Below are 18,227 nucleotides of genomic sequence, written 5' to 3'. Positions count from 1 at the left end.
GCAAACTGATTCGCTGAAAGACAGACATTAATGAGTTGGGGGCTTGGCTCATTAATATTAAACAGGTCACAGACTGGGCGTTCAAAGAAGGTTACCAAGCAACGTCAGCGAGGCTTTATTAATATTCATGAGTGACCACTAGATTCGGCACAAAGAGCCAGCTGTTTGCGAGAGAGAGAGTTCGAGAGTTCTTGCGTCGCCTTATATTCCTGTCTTAAATAAACAATTTATATAATAGGGAGTTGTTTTCTGTGTACTAAAAGTAAATTAAAAATACATAAACAGACGTTTATAAGGATAGGCTATAACTGTTATATTCTAGATATGGCTTAAAATGTTCCAGTAAAAGCGTAAAGGAATTCAAATTTGTTGTGGTTGTTGTTTATTTCATTTTTTTAAAAATGTTAGTATGTTTAAGAGATTGCCCATTTTTAACCAATAATCGATGTATAAAAATTAACTGTAGCGAACATTTCGCCTGAATCAAAATACACGGGGTTAAAACAGCAATTGTTATTGTTTATTATATTATTTTTTTTAAAGAATATTATGTTAATGAATCCAGTGACGCGGTTGCCAATTTTTAACCCATAATCGATATATAAAAGTTAACTGTAGGAAACAGTTAATCAAAATATACAGGGTTAAAAGAGCAATTGTTACGTCGCTTTATATTCCTGTCTTAAACAATTTATATAATAGGGAGTTGCTTCTGTTTACTCAAAAAATAATAAAACAATACATAAACACGCGTTTATAAGGATATAACTCTTAGTTATGGCTTAAAGTGCTAGTAAAAGCACAAATAAATTCGATTTTTTTATGTTAGTAAAGAATCCAGTGACGCGTTGCCCATTTATTTATTTATTTATTTATTTATTTTATTTTATTTATTTATTTATTTATTTTGCCAACAATCGATGTATAAAACCATAGATATGTATAAAACACTAACTGTAGAGGACAGTTCGCCTAAATCCAAACATACAGGGTTAAAAGAGCAACTCAATTATTCAACTGCATCCTTAATGTTTTATATTGTTGTAACCTTTTAATGTTCAATAGTTTTTTTTTTCCAATAAATGTAATGACATTGAGTGGGTTATTCGATCTAACGTTATCCCGTCGTACGTAGCTACGTGCCCTACACGTGGTCGCGCACGCTGCAAACCCGGAAGTCTACCACAGTGAGATTTCTAATGCTGTTCTTTTAGATGTAATACTTGCATTGCTAGTCACAATAACTGCTTGTTAATAATAATTTGATATCGAGCTGATTGTTCATGATGGATGACACCGTTTTAAGTTTAAAAACACAGCTCATGGAAAAAGAGAAAGAGATTGCAGATCTGAAGAAGAAACTTTTGAACAAACAATTGGAAGAGGTCTGCAAATCTTATTCTGTTCACTCTCTGTAAACATTGTGGCTCATCTGTTTAGAAAATCGGTGCCTTTGTGTGTTTTTCTTTAGCACTGGTGTTCGTTAAGGTAGTATTTGATGGCAATATTTGTTATGTGTTATTGTATGGAATGACAACATGCAAACCTCACAAATGCACACATACATTTTTTCTAAAGACATCAACAGTAACGTTAACTTAGTAGCTTTCTTCATGGAAATGGTGTTCCCTGCTTCTTATTACGTAGCAAATGCATTTATTTTAAAACAAAAGTAAAAAAGAGTGAATGAATAAATAAAAAAAATCCTACACTGCAAAAATGCTTTTCTTACTTAGATTTTTTTTGTCTTGTTTCCAGCCAAAATATCTAAAAATTCTTAAATCCAGAAGAATTTTCTAGACAAGTAAAAGCAATTTTCTTGTTTTCAGAAAAAAAAAACATGTCAAAATTAAGTGAGTTTTTGCTTAGAACAAGCTAAATAATCTGTCAATGGGTTAAGAAAGAAATCTTATTTCAGAACAGAAAACAAGATTATTTTTCTTACCCCATGGGCAGATTATTTTGCTTATTTCAAGCAAAATGCACTTAATTTTGACTTGTTTTTTCTTGAAACTAGCAAAATAATCTACCAATGGGTTAAGAAAAATAATCTAGTTTTCTGTTTGAAATTTTTACTTACCCCAATGGCAGCTTATTTTGCTTGTTCTAAGAAGATACAAGAAAATAAGTTTTACTCGTCTAGAAAATTTAAGAATTTTTATGTATTTTGGCTGGAAACAAGACAAAAAATCTAAGAAAAGTAAGAAAAGCTTTTTTTACAGTGTAAAATGGAAAGGTACCCCTGACATGGAATGCCTTACTGTGGATGATTTTGGTTAAATATGTAAGGCATTTCTTGTCTGAAAATTTAAAAAGTGTCTCTTTTTTCCAGGGAAACTCAATATTAACAGAGTTGCAGGAGAAAGTTACCAGTCTTTCACCGCTGAAATCAAACACAGTGCTGAACAATGAAGATATCATGAGATACAGCAGACAGCTTCTCCTACCAGAACTGGGTGTTAAAGGTTAAAAAAATATTTTCTATTTCTTTTCTATTTTTTTTTTTTTTTTGTCTGAATGCATTGTAAAAACAAATTTCTTTTTTTTTTTTTACAGGCCAGGTTGCCCTAAGTAATATATCTGTTCTGGTTGTGGGTTGTGGAGGTTTAGGATGTCCTGTTGCACAGTATCTCGCTGCAGCTGGAATAGGTAAAGTGACCATGTGTGTTTAATGTGTACATAGTACTGATAAATATGAGTTGTAAGTGTAAGTCTATCTCAGTGGCTGTTTGTGGCAGTACAACTACACAGTTTGTATAGTTTAAATATCACAAACTATAGTTTACACTGCAAAAAAAAGAGAAAAATTTCTTACTTTTTTTGTCTTGTTTTCAGCTAAAATATCTAAAAATTCTAAAAATTGATTTGTTTTCAGAAAAAAAACAAGTCAAACTAAGTGTTTTTGCTTGAAACAAGTAAAATAAGCTGCCAATGGGTTAAGAAAAATAATCTAGTTTTTTGTTTGAAATAAGATTTTTTTATTATTCTAAACAAAAACTCACTTAATTTGACTAGAGATTTGAGATTTAGTTTTTTTTTTTCTGAAAACAAGAAAATAATTTTTACTCATCTAGAAATCCTTGATTTAAGAATTTTTAGATATTTTAGAGACAAGATCCAGTAAGATCCATAATAATAATAATAATAATAATAATACATTCACAAAGGAACTTTTTTTTTTTTTACATTTTAACAAAAGATTTCTATTTCAAATAAAGTGTTTTTTTTAATTCTATATATATCATGGAATCCTAAAAAATAGATCACAAAATGATTAAACAGCAAAAACTATTTTTAACACTGATAATAATTGGAAACGTATCTTGAGCAGCAAATTAGAATGATTTCTGAAGGATCATGTGACACTGAAGACTGGAGTAATGATGCTAAAAGTTCTACTTTAATCACAGGAATAAATTACATTTTTAAATATATTGTAAAAATTTCATAATGTTACTGTTTTTACTGTGTTGCTTTGGTAAGTGTTTCAAAATCACTGCTCCAAACTTCTGAATGGCAATTTATAGTACATAACATGCATCTATTAAAAAGTAGTAATAATATATTTATATTTAATATTTTTCAATTAATTAACTACATTTTCTTTTAAAAGAAAAACCAGAGCTACCAGTCTAAAAGTAGAAGCCATGCAGAGTGAATCTACTGTTCATAATGGGCTTTGTGAAAACTTTCATATCTTATTTTAGTCCCTGGGCCACATCTGTAACTGCATTTTAAAAATAAAGGTGCTTCACGATGCCATAGAAGAACTGTTTTTAATGGTTCCATAAAGAACCTTTAACATCTTTAACAGAACCTTTAGGGTTATTTGTGGCGAAAGAATGTTCTTCCCATTATAAAAAGTTAAGAAAAGAGATGGTTCTTTAAAGAGCCTTTGTCTGAATGGTTCTTTCTGGAAACAAAAATGGTTCTTCTGTGGCAACGCTGTGAAGAACCTTTTAAGAGTGTGTGTAAATAATATTAATGTAGTGTGTGTTTTCAGGACGTTTGGGTCTGTTGGACTATGATGTAGTGGAGCTGAGTAACCTGCACAGACAGCTGCTTCATACAGAACTGACTCAAGGTCAGCCTAAAGCCCTGTCTGCTGCTCAGGCCATCAGCAGGTACTATCTTACTCACTTACAAAATGAATAATGGTAAATGAATGAGAGTTGACTGGTTGTGATCTCTTCCAGGTTGAACTCCACGGTTCAGTGCGTTCCATATCAGCTCCAGCTCTCCCCAGAGAATGCCATGCAGCTCATTCAACAGTATCCACTCTCACTAGTTACTACTGATTGGTTCATCTTGAACTTTTCAAAGTCCTTTACAGTGCAAAGCTGATTTATTTGTCACCTTGACTTTGCATCCTCATGTATGACATTGTGGCCGACTGTTCAGACAACGTTCCTACACGCTACCTTGTGAATGATGCCTGTGTTCTGACTGGCAAGCCTTTAGTGTCAGCGAGTGCTTTACGAATGGAAGGACAGGTGATTATTATTATATACATATGATATATATATATATATATATATATATATATATATATATATATATATATATATATATGTTTTTTTTTTTTTTTAAATACAGTGCCTTGCAAAATATTCATACCCCTTCATTTTTTTCACATTTTGTTTTGTTGCAGCATTATGTTAAACTGCTTTTTTTTTCACATCAGTCTACATCTCATACACCATAATGACAAAGCACAAAACAGGTTTGTAACAACTTTGCAAATTTATTAGAAATAAAAAACTGAAAAGATCCCATTGCATAAGTATTCATACCCTTTTCTGGGACACTCGAAATTTAGCTCAGGAACGTTCATATTGCTTCTAGATGTTCCTACACTTGGAGTGGAGTTAAACTGTGGCAAATTCATTTAAATGAGTCTGATTTAGAAAAGCACACACCTCACAGAAAAGGTCTAACAGCTGAAAATGCATATCAGAGCAAAAACCAAGATAACTGCCTGTAGAGCTCAGTGACAGACTTGCGTTAAGGCGATGATCTAGGGAAGATTTCTGAACAAAATCTGCTGCGTTGAAGGTTGACAGAAGCATTCTCCATAATGGAAGATGATTGGAACAACTAGGACTCTAGAAAATGTCTGCCAGCCCCCATCCAAGCTGACAGAGATGGAGAGGTAAAAAGCTGAGGCAAATAATTGCCAAGTGCAAATATGTAAAATTTGCAAATCTGTTTTTTGCTTTGTCATTATGATGGTGTATGGAGTGTAAACTGATGTGGGGAAAAACTAATTTAAAGCAGTTTAACATAATGCTGCAACAAAACAAAATGTGAAAAAAATGAAGGGGTATGAATACTTTTGCAAGGCACTGTATGTGATTCGAAAGGGCAGCCTGTGTTTTCTATGTTGATATTTGAAGTTTTAATTTACAGTAGCTGCATTTCCATTACCCTTTAAATTGTGCAAATTGAAATTGTGAATTGAAAATACGCCTAATGGAAACGTGTCAATTGCACAAACTCCCATATATCGCGAAAAAACTGTTTTTTTTTTAGTTTTTCAATTCGAAAAAGTAATTTTTGCAAAACAGCAATGGAATTTTTTTAAAAACACATTTAAAGGTTGCATTCGATTAAATATAGCCCAAATCCCACAAAATGCATCATGCGTTGCCATGACTTATCGCAAGAGGAAAAAACTATGTTTGAGTCGCAAAATATTGGTTAATGGAAATGCAATAATTTTTAATCAACATTTATAAAAAAGTGCCAAAGTTTTGTGCAAATCTGGAATGAAAACGCACATACTGACTGCAAATATATGGATATTCTTAGAAATTCTTTTAAAGGGGTCATCCACTCGCCCTCTTGTTGTTTACAAAATGTAAGTCACCCTCCCCAGTAGAACATAAAAGAAGTTTAGATTTTGTTTTGTTTTTTGTCTGTACAATGGAAGTGCTGTTATATTGTTATTACATATATATATTATTATATTGGTACAGAAGATTTTTAGTGGATTTTAGAAGTCAGTTCTGCTGAAGTTTACAGATGTTTTTGCAGAAGGACCACATGATGGTGATTTTTTTCAAAAAACATACAGTGGAACAATACTTTTTTGTTTTGCTTTGTTTTGGAACATGTAACTTTTTGTGAATTGTATTGGATAATATCAAACTTTTTAAATCAAATTTTTTTTTTATATATTTTTGAAAAGTGTTTTCTGCTCACCTAGCAGAAATAGTTTAAAATGTAAAATATTACATTTTAAAAATACACTATAAAGCAATTTTCTGTCATGGACCCTATCACACCATGTTGAATTTTCTAAAAAAGCTACTTTTTTGGACTTGGTTTGTCTGATCTTCACCAAAAATCAGCTCTTTTATAGTTCTTTCTCCAAACTGTTCTTTTATAGTGCATCAAAGAATTTGACAAAAAGCACACCAAAATGGATATTAGGTATAACGCTGTAATTCCACCTATTATAAATAATGATAAAACTTGGTACCTGTCTTGAGGGTACTCGCACAATTTTGGAACAGTTCCACCTAGTGGTCAAGTAAAATCAAAATTGACATTTTTTTTCCAAGTTTTGGACTGCTGCCACCTAGTGATCAAGATGTAAAAAAAAAAAAAAAAAATACAAATTTATTTGAGTGAATTTTATCCATTGACTACAAATCTCTTTTCATTCATTTGGTCCTACAGAATCCAGTGCTTTATGTTTTTCAACCAATTTCCACCAATTTCGTTTATATCAAAAACCTCTTTCTGGAGCGTGTGTCCATTTTCCACCTAATTTGACCATGCTGGCAAAAATATTTTTTAATATCTCAAGCCATTTCTGTGTAAATCTGATATCATTGGTACCACTGGCATCTCTGATGTTTAATGCAAAATCTTGGCAATACTACTGTCTCTTGCGTTCTGCAATGTTTGATTAGCTTGTCACTTTGACACCGTAATTGCTGCTTGCAAGCTATATTTTTAAACTGTAAAAATGTTTCACAATATTGCTGATTTACTGTATTTTTGATCACATAAATGTAGCTATTAGAAAATTATTAGAAAAATGCATTTAAAGTATTAATGCAAATAAATATAATATATATTTTTAAAATATTTAAATAGTTAATTAGTTTTATAATAGTTTTAATTTCTTCCAAAAAAAACTTTACTGACCCCAAATTTTTGGTTTATATACAAATGACCCTAGACCACAAAATAAGGCTCATTTTTTAAAATTGATTTATATTATATAAGTATGTATATACAAGCTAAGTAAATAAGCTTTCATAAGACAATATTTGGCCAAAACACATCTATTTGAAAATCTGTCATCTAAGGGTGCAAATGAATCTAAATATTAAGAAAATCACCTTTAAAGTTGTTCAAATGAAGTTCTTAGCAATGCATATTACTAATCCAAAATTAAGATTTGATATTTTCCATGAGCAAATATACAAAATATCTTCATGGAACATGATCTTTTTTTTAATATCCCAATGATTTTTGGCATAAAAATAAAAAAATCTATATTTTTGACCCATGCAATGTTTTGTTGTCTATTGCTACAAATATATCCGTGCTATTTAAAGGGATAGTCCATAGTTTGATGTTTATCTGCTTACCCCCAGGGCATCCAAGATGTAGGTGACTTTGTTTCCTCAGCAGAACACAAACAAAGATTTTTAACTCAAAGCGGTGCAGTCTGCCAGCCAAATAATGGCAGTAGATGGGCACCAAACCTTTAAAAGTAAAAAAAAAACATGCACAGACAAATCCAAATTACACCCTGCGACTCGTGACGATACATTGATGTCCTAAGACACGAAACGATCGGTTTTTGCGAGAAACTGAACAGTATTTATATCATTTTTCACCTTTGATACACAGCCACGTCCATCTGTCATGAGCACGAGTTTAGCATCCGGCTCGTGACATGTGAACGCGCTCTGGCGTAGAATACGCAAACGCCGGACACTCATTGTTTACATAGAGCACAGAGATTGTGGCTATAGCGGCTATTCAAAATGGTCATTACTTGCGCTTATCCTGATTGTTCAAACCGATTTAAAGCTAAAAGATTACTTTTGCGCAACCTCATCCAGGACTTTTCACCAATTTCCCCTTACGGCGTTTGCGTATTCTACGCCAGAGCGTGTTCACATGTGACGAGTCAGATTAAAAGCTTGTGCTCATGACAGATGGACGTGGCTGTGTATCAAAGGTAAAAAATGATATAAATACTGTTCAGTTTCGTGTCTTAGGACATCAATGTATCGTCACGAGTCGCAGGGTGTAATTTGGATTTGTCTGTGCATGTTTTTGTTTACTTTTTAAGGTTTGGTGCCCATCTACTGCCATTATTTGGCTGACAGACTGCACCGCTTTGAGTTAAAAATCTTTGTTTGTGTTCTGCTGAGAAAACAAAGTCACCTACATCTTGGATGCCCTGGGGGTAAGAAGATAAACATCACTTTTTCATTTTTGGGTGAACTATCCCTTTAAGACTGGTTTTGTGCTCCAGGGTCACATATATGATTTGCTGAAAGGTCACTGAAAGTCATTTCAGTGAATTGGACATTTTGCATATTTGACTTTTTTTTCTTTTTGTTTGGCATGTAGCTGACAGTGTACAACTATAGAGGAGGGCCGTGTTACAGGTGTTTGTACCCCACACCACCTCCTCCTGAGACCGTCACAAACTGCTCTGATGGAGGAGTTCTGGGAGTGGGTCAGTTTTTCTTTGCTTCAGTTAATTGCCTCTTGATCTCCACAATTGCATTTAAAAATTTCAGCCAGACTCCCTTCAAACTGTGCATGCTATCTGTTGTTGTTTTTTAAAATTGTTTAAGATAAGGATTATCAATGCTGTTCCTATATTGCAAGCTCTGGTATTCCTGTTTTCCTGCAGATTTTACCTTGAAGAACTGTTATTTTTGACTTTAGAAAAAAAAAAGTGCCTATGCATTTTTACTTCTGTAATGATTCAGTAATTATACGCTTAGTGTTGCAGGGTTCTGTATTGAAGGTATGGCTTTAGTGTAACTTGTTTTGATATTGTGCAGTGCCTGGAATAATGGGTTGCCTTCAAGCATTGGAAGTTCTGAAAATTGCGTCCGGTCAAGGATGTATCCTTTCTGCTCTTAATGACACCCTAAACCCAAACAATTATGGCTTTTATTTAAACACATCTATTACTGTAGGCATAACATAATGAAATAAGCCCTTAACTGGTCAGTTCAGCCTCATTTGAGAAGCAGCTGTTGATGTTTGACGGTCAGGAGGGGCGTTTCCGCTCCATACGGCTGCGGCCCAAGCAAACTGAGTGTGCGGTGTGTGGAGAGACGCCCACGGTGACTGAGCTCCAGGACTATGAGCGCTTCTGTGGCTCCGCTGCTACGGATAAGGTCTGAGGATGAGGAAAACTCCCACTTTCCTTCCTACAGTATATTAATGCCTGCGTGTGTCAGTGATCCAAAAGAATCAGCTGTGGTTAAATGTCCACAAGGTGTCACTGTGACACAGTTATTATAAACAGTGTGTGTTGTGCAGAGACTATTCTTTCATTGCGACAACATGCTACTCTTTTACTTTGAAAAAAACATGCATTTATTCAATCAATGTCACATGCACCACACTTTGAGTGTAACCTTTTAGAGTTATGTTATGAATTTCCATTTTTGAGTTGTGGTGCTTGTTAAAGCAAGGAATGATTGCCAACAAACCATAAAAAGGTCTTAAAAATATCTAAACATCCTTAAATTAAGATACATTTACTTGAAATGCAAAATGAAGAAAGTTGTTTTTTTTTTTTAGAAACTGTACAAAATTAAGTAAGTTTATGTTTAAAGCTTAAATTATGTTGATTTAAAAAAAAATTGAAGCTCATTGGCTGATACTTGACATTTTAAATAATAAATTCAGATAATTCATTTTTGTAAGCAATAAAAAAATATCTGTTTTGTGATCAGAAGATACAATAAAAATATTTTCAGATTCTAGTTAAGCTATTTTTGTAATATTAATAAAAAAATCTAAACCTGCTGTACTGGTCAAAAGTCAGGGTTTGGTTTATGTATTTATTTATTAGTTTATTTTTGGAAAATTGATGCTTGTGTTCACCAATATGTTAAATTGATCAAAATGACAAAAAAAATTCTAATGTTAAGAAAGGTTTCTATTTCAAATAATTGCATTAAACGGTTTCTGTAGGTCTTAAAGGTCTTAAAAGTCTTAAATTGGACTTGAATTATATTTATATCAAATGTAGCATGCTTTGAGAAAAAAAATTTTTGTCAGTATTTTGTCTTGTTTTTCAGTACAAATATCTAAATATCCTTAAATTAAGATACATTTACTTGAGATGCGAAACGAAGAAAGGAAGTCTTATTTTTTTTCTAAAGTTTATGCTTAAGGCTTAAATTATGTAAATTTTTCAAAACATTTGAAGCTCATATTTGACATTTTTAAATAATAAATGTAGTAATTTTTGATTGAAAAAAATATCATGTCATTTTTGTCAGCAATACAAGAATACTGAGAAAAATATCACTTATTTGTGATCAGAAGATACAGTGAAAATATTTGCAGATTCTAGTTAAGCTATTTTTTGTAATATTAATAAAAATCTAAACCTGCTGTACTGGTCAAAAGTCAGGGTTTGGTTTTATTTATTTATTTGTTTGTTTATTTTTTGAAAAGTGATACTTGTGTTCACCAGGGATATGTTAAATTAATCGAAATGACAAAAAACTTGTGTGAAGATCTGCTTCTTAATGTAAGGAAAGGTTTCTATTTCAAATAATTGCAATAAATGGTTTCTAAAGGTCTTAAAAAGGTCTAAGAAGTCTTAAATTGGACTTGAATTATATTTAGATCAAATGTTGCATGCTTTGAGAAAAAAAAGAAAAATCTTTGTCAATATTTTTTGTTTCGTTTTTCAGTACAAATATGTAAACATCCTTAAATTAAGATACATTTACTTGAAATGCAAAATGAAGAAAATCGTTTTTTTTAGAAACTGAACAAAGTAGGTTTATGTTTTAAGGTTAAATTATGTTGATTTTTCCAAAAACTTGAAGCTCATTTGCTGATATTTGACATTTTTTAAATAACACATTCAGTTAATTTTGATTGAAAAAAAAAATATTCATTTGTCAGCAATGCAAAATACTGAGAAAAAATATCACTTTTTGTGATCAGAAGATACAGTAAAACTATTTTCAGATTCTAGTTAAGCTATTTTTTGTAATATTAATAAAAAATCTAAACCTGCTGTACTGGTCAAAAGTCAGGGTTTGGCTTTATGTATTTATTTATTTGTTATTTTTTGAAAATTGCTGTTAAATTAATCAAAATGACAAAAAAACATTTATAATGTAAAGAATGTTTTCTTTTTCAAATAATTGCATTAAATGGTCTCTGAAGGTCTTAAAAGTCTTAAATGGACTTGAATTATATTTAGATCAAATGTTGCATGCTTTGAGAAAAAAAATAATATCTTTGTCAGTATTTTCTAGTCTTGTTTTTCAGTACAAATATCTAAACATCCTAACATACATTTACTTGAGATGCAAAATGAAGAAATTTATTTAGAGAAAAATAACAAAATTTAGTGAGTTTATGCTTAAAGCTTGAATTCTGTTAGCTGATATTTAACATTTTTATATCATAAATACAGTTAATTTTGAAGAAAAAAAATTCAGTGTGATCAGAAAATACAGTAAAGAAATTACAGTAGAAAAGTTATTTTTAAGTTGAAACATTTCACAATGTTACTGTTTCTGTCTGTATTTTTGATCAAGTAAATATAGCCTTGGTGAACATTATAAACTATATAAGTGGTAGCTTGAGTACTATAAATGTAATTAGATTCATTTGTTTTCCAATTAAAAATTGGTCATTTTAAATGGTATTTTTTAAAATAATTTGATACTTGTATTCAGTAAGGATGCATTACATTGATAGTAATAAGTTTTCAAGTAAATGCATGAAATATATAAATGAAAGTACATATTTTAGGAATTTTAAATTTGAATACTATCAATGATCAAAACAACACAGCCTTGAGTGAGTTTGACTGCTTTTAAAAAACATAAAAAAATTGATACCAAAAATTTGAATGGTAGTGTAAGTATTAATAAAATTGCTTGCAAACACCATCAAGTCAAAAGTCAACTTAAAAACCAAAAAAGGGTCTAAAGTACAGTCTAAGATGGGCATCTGCATCAGCATTTGTGTGTTGGTTTTGGTTCAACCGTTGTTAAATGAAAAACAGCGCTGATTTATTCTCTCTTGTTTCTGTTTGATTTCATTTCTAGTGTCGAAGACTGAATCTTCTAACCAAAGAACAGAGAGTCTCTGTGCAGGTACTACAGCGATTTGTCATAATTCTGGGCAGGCAGAGGAATGTAATGAGGGGTGTTTAAATTTCCATTTGGTAGTTTAGATTATATCTTTAGCAGAACTGCTCCATGTTAGCCAGTTAATTCCTAAGCATTGTGAAAGTGTGCAGCTGCTCATTCTCTAAAGCAGATCTGATCTGGTCTGTCACCTTGCACTTCTGTGTACTTTCCTTCCTCAAATGTTGCAAAGATGTTTGTCTTTCATTGCAGGAGTACAAAGCCATTGTAGACAGCTCAAGCCCTCATCTCCTCCTTGACGTTCGACCCAAAGTAGAGGTGGACATTTGCCATCTGCCAACCTCAATCCGTATCCTTTCCCATGATCCCACTTTAAAAATCTGTAGTAGAATTAGACATTTCCAACAGTAAAATATACATAAGATGAGCTGTACTTGTGAGCCACCAGTGGAATTAGGGCTGTTGAACACATCAGTTTGGTTAATTATGAAAAAATATTGTGTTGAAATTAATGTATTTTATGCACCCTGGCCCAGATGCAGGACGACTGACTGCAAAAATAGTCTATGAGAATGCAGTCAAATGCCCCTAAAATTCAAGATACAAGGGCAAAAATGCTTCTGTTTGACTTGTCTTATTGCAAGTGAGGTACTGTTGTTATAGAAATAAATAAAGAAAAAAATTAACAAATGTATTTCATTTTAGTAGGGCTGCCACAAATGACTATTTTATATAGACTAATTTCCCACAAAATGTTTTTTTTTATTTTTTTTTTTTACAATTTTACTTAAGAACGTTTCATTTTAATTGCAGATGTTTTTGATTATTAAATTTTAACGGAAGCATTAAAATGGAATCCAGAAAAGTAATGGAAAAGAATTTGGTAGAAATGAAACTGTAAAGCTCAATTAATTAGACAAACCTTAATTTGTGGTAATAAACATGAGGATGCAAATGAACAATAGCCTTTAAAATGACTTAAAGTACATATATAATAGCACTGATGCCATAATAATTAGTTCACATAAAAAAGCAAAAGAAGAAATCAACAGAGCTAATGTACATTATGCATTGCAACAAAGGCCTGCAGCGATTGTTTTTATACATTACTGGCGATCTAATCCTTGTTTAATATTGACTAAATGAAATTTGATGCAAAAGTCCACTTAATATTTAATATTTGGCCATATCTTTATCACAGAAATGCTATAGCCACAGTAATTTATTGAATATGTGGACATCAAAACGTGTAAACTCTGAGTGAGGGCTTAAACTTTTATTTTGAAATCGCGGTTAGCACTTCTCCTAAGTTTGTATAGGTTTATAAAAAACCTATACAAACTTACAAATCAGATGAAATGGCACACGTTGCATTCGTAGATGAACGTTATAATAAACCCAAACTAACAGCAACATGCAGAGATATGAAATCGAAGATTTTAAAAAATCGAATAGTATTAGTACGAATAGTACGAATTGCAACAGCCCTACATTTTTAAAACAGTATTGTCAATATTGTCTGTTTTGCTCAATTTGGCAAATGAAACAAAGCCACGGCAGAACTCGTTCTTCTATGCAACACTTCTACAAATTGCCTATATGCTTAATGTTGTACTAGATGCACTTTTTAAAAACATTCCCCATAAAATTTCTCTACCATCTACACTGGTTAGCAAGCGACCTATTATCTCTCAGGCAGTTTCCCAGCGAGTCAGATTTGATATTGGCTAACGTGACAAAAAGATGTAGTATATAAATGTTGCAATATAAACTCCGCAGCTTGTTTTTCCTCAGTTTCCAAAGCAGAAAGACAGTTTAAAATCACTAAATTATAGATAAGAAAAACAAAAGCACAGTCTAAGTGTTAACAGGTCAGAGGTAGAATGTTTTCCATATTCACTCATCTGAACACAGTAACATGTTACCATCATTTGTTTTTCCTGTAGATGTAAGAGACTGTTTATTAAGGTCCCACAAAAAAAAATGTAGTGCGTAATGTTTATGACGCATGAAATTTCATATTTTAGTCTAAAATGATTGCAATCGTTTCTCTGTTGCTATACAAATGTGTTTTGCACTACAGGCTTTACTCAACTAATTGAAAATTAAAATTATCTCCTATTATAGTGACCTGGTTACCATACGTCATTTGTCTAGGATTTCTAAAATTTCCTAAAATGGACAGGATTTGGCTTTGTTGTCATTACCCTCAAAATACAAAACAATAGTCAAAAAAAGTGATTTTGTGAACTAAATTACTTAACCCTTTGGTTGTGTTTGGGTCAAATTGACCCGGAAAAGATTTTCTTTTTCCCGTTTTACTTCACCTGGTCACGCTTGTGGTGTTCCCGGTCAAAAATTGCTTATAAATCTCTCATTATGCAATATTTTCACCAGATATGTGACCCTGGACCACAAAACCAGTCTTAAGTCGCTGGGGTATATTTGTAGCAATAGCCAAAAATACATTGCATGGGTCAAAATGATAGATTTTTCTTTTATGCCAAAAATCATTAGGAAATTAAGTAAAGATCATGTTCCATGAAGATTTTTTGTAAAATTCCTACTATAAATATCAAAATGTAATTTTTGATTAGTAATATGCATTGTTAAGAACTTAATTTGGACAACTTTAAAGGTGATTTTCTCAGCATTTTGATTTTTTACACCCTCAGATTCCAGATTTTCAAATAGATGTATCTCAGCCAAATATTGTCCTATCCTAACAACCCATATATAAATAGAAAGCTTATTTATTGAGCTTTCATATGATGTATATATCTCAGTTTTGTAAAATTTAACCTTATGACTGGTTTTGTGGTCCAGGGTCACATATTGGATTCATTCTTTTTGTCAACTTGTTTTCATTTATTTAGGACTTGCATCTAATTAATCGTAAGCCTCATTTATCCAAAAGTAGGCATCTAATTTTTTGAGTGAAAAAAAAAAATTCTTATGAGTAATTTTCACATTATGATATAAAAAATGATCACATTTCGCACTGTTTCTCACACTAGTGTGCTTTATTGTTTAATCAGGAAATTTGCTTTTAAATACAAAATTGCAAAAAGTCATACTTGAGGTGTTCCCGGTCAAAAATGACCGGACAAAAAGATTGAATCCAATATTTGGTCATAATATAGCATAATGACAGATTTATAAGCATTTGTTTGGAGTCCGGTCAGAGTTTCATGATCATTTCTACATATACATACGTTTAATAATGCCTAGATGAGTGAAATTAATGTTTAATAGAACCCCTGTTGTATACAGTAATAGTTTCTCTACTTATCTTATGAAAGGCGGGAAGAAATTTGATTGCTGAAAAATATTTCTGCTTTAGACTACTTCTATTAAGTCCTGTGTTGGTGGGAAAATGAGCAGTTATTGATTTCATGTTGTCTTAATATTTGATATGCTATTTAGTGTGAGACTGATAAAAAGCCTGAAAGCGATTTTAACAGCCCTGTCTTAAGAAAATGTAAAAAATCAATTTACTCCCTCCGTTAATTTTCTTACATTGCATGACAGATATTCCACTTTCTAGTTTAGAAAATCAAAAGGCAGAGCACATGGCACTTTTAAAAGATACAGTCAGTGACCTTAAACAGCAGATGAACATTAAATCTCAAGTCCCAGGTAAGAGCCATTTAAAATGATTTTTGTTGCATGCCATTTTTTCATAATCAGGTTTTTTTTTTGCTCAAACAAACATGGTGCTGAAAAATAAGTGCATACTAAATGCACAGGCCTGTGCTCCTTAAGTGATCCTATCTTTATACACAGTAAGCACTTGTCTGTGTGCCAGATGCCCACAGCTAGCCCTCATTAGATGAGTTGAGTATTCTAAGCTAAGCTAAGTTTTCTCAAGCTAATTAAGCATTTGGAGACCAGTGTTGCCAGCTACCTCGCTTTTCTTGGATGATGGAGGTGCTAAGCAACACAGAAATGGCTTAATCATGAGAAACAGCTGGCCTAGTGATTAATAATCAAGTATTTTTGAGTCTTGTATTTTTAAATTTATTAGCATTTATTTGATCAAAAATACAGTAAAAAAAAGGTAATTTTATGAAGTGTTTAATCCTGTGATACAAAACTGATTTTTTTTCCTCATGATCCTTCAGAAATCATATTTTAAATATGCTTATATCAAGAAACATTTCTGATTATTATCTATTTAAAAAAATGTTTTGCTGTTTAGTGTTTTTGTGGAAACCATGATGTACATTCTTCAAAAGTTGGGTAGAAAGTTCAAATAGCATTTAGTGAGTAAAAGTGTTGTTGTTATTTTTTTTTTATCTTTCCTAAACTGTATACAGTGGTGTGTCACAGTGTCTACATAAATACTTTCTGCATTTTTATCAAAGAAATGCAGAAACATAAAAAAAATCACTGTAAAAAATTTTTTTTCTTAGATTTCAATTTTTTTTAAATAAAAATTGTCCCGTTTTCAGAAATAAATGACTCCAAATTTAGTGCATATTCGCTTGAAATAAGCACGATAATCTGACAATGGGCTAAGAAAAATAATGTTGTTTTCTGTTTGAAATAATTTTTTTTTTTCCTTACCCCATTGGCAGATTATTTTGCTTGTTCTAAGCAAAATCTCACGTTATTTTGACTTGTTTTTTCTGTACTTGTCTAGAAAATCCTTCTTGATTTAAGAATTTCTAGAAATTTTGGCTGGAAACAAATAATCTAAGTAAGAAAAGCATTTTTCGCAGTGATTATGTTTTATATATGTAAGTGTGTTTTATTTGGGAAAAGAATCTTCTTAGCATGAAGTATGGTTGGAGTGACTAAGCTTACTTTGTCTGTGTGTTTACCTTTATTGTCTTGTAGTGTTTGTGGTTTGCAAACTTGGGAATGACTCCCAGAAGGCTGTTCAGCTTCTGGAGAAAATGTCTGGACAAGAAATTGAGCAGATCTCTGTGAAGGACGTCGTTGGAGGATTGATGGCCTGGGCTAACAAGATAGACCCCGCTTTTCCTCAGTATTAACTATCATTAATTATATGTATACATTTTGTGAATGAAAGCAATAAACGTTTTACTTTATTTAATTTATGCAATAAATGGTGTTATTTTTAAGGTACCTCGTTAGAACCTGTTTTTTTGTTTTTCAAAGTTTATCTTAAGGTGTGTAATATAATTAGACTGTTTTTTTTTCTAATACAAATTATACAGTTGCATTCATGAATTTACATACACTGCCAAATGTGTATAATATTAACAAAATAAAAGAGATAATTATTGATTGATTGATTGATTTTTTTTATTTTAGTTTAGCCCTAAATAAGCTAATTCACATAGCAAATGTTTACAAGTAGTCAACGAGACGTGTGTGCGACTGAACTGCTCCAAAATTCTACCCTTTTCAGTCATGACTGTATGATTTTAAGATGCATCTTTTCAAGCTGTACACAATTGAGGGATTTTTACAAAGAACAAAAACATTCACTGATGCATGAGGAGCTTCTAAAAAAAAGATCTTTAAACAAAAAACAATTTAATTTGCAAAAGTTTATACCCCCATCTAGAGAACTTTTGTCATAGTTGCCTGAGTCTCCTCAACTGCCCCAGTGTGAAAAGATGAACCTCAAAATCAGTGTCAGTGATAAAAAAAATGTCAGTTTCAAAGTTTGAATTTGCAGAAAATGCATAGATAGATAAAAAATTTTAATTATTTGATCAAAATAGGAGGGATCATACAAAATGCATGTTATTTTATTAGTTCTGACCTGAATAAGATATTAATTAATGCAAAGAATTATATACGTCCGAGGATGTAACATTACATAAAAGATGTTTACATATAGTCCACAAGAGAAAATAATAGCTGACTTTATTAAAATGGCCTCGTTCAAAAGTTTACATCCTCTAG

The 18,227-nt window shown here is 31.8% G+C and overlaps 1 protein-coding gene across 1 annotated transcript; it reads left to right on the top strand.

Moving 5' to 3' along the window:
- The first annotated feature begins 1,283 nt into the window (after window positions 1–1,283).
- Window positions 1,284–17,406, top strand: mocs3 (molybdenum cofactor synthesis 3). Its single transcript, XM_073827427.1, has 13 exons — window positions 1,284–1,385; window positions 2,333–2,465; window positions 2,557–2,649; window positions 4,004–4,124; window positions 4,197–4,271; window positions 4,376–4,493; window positions 8,605–8,713; window positions 9,048–9,110; window positions 9,226–9,389; window positions 12,303–12,350; window positions 12,597–12,693; window positions 15,876–15,983; window positions 17,187–17,406. The coding sequence occupies exons 1-13, from the start codon at window positions 1,284–1,286 to the stop codon at window positions 17,342–17,344; spliced, it is 1,389 nt and encodes a 462-aa protein (XP_073683528.1). The 3' UTR covers window positions 17,345–17,406.
- Window positions 17,407–18,227: the final 821 nt, after the last annotated feature.

This window comes from Garra rufa, chromosome 21, assembly GCF_049309525.1.
Source record: "Garra rufa chromosome 21, GarRuf1.0, whole genome shotgun sequence".
In the NCBI taxonomy this organism is placed as follows: domain Eukaryota; kingdom Metazoa; phylum Chordata; class Actinopteri; order Cypriniformes; family Cyprinidae; genus Garra; species Garra rufa.
This window is presented reverse-complemented; position numbering and strand designations above follow the sequence as displayed.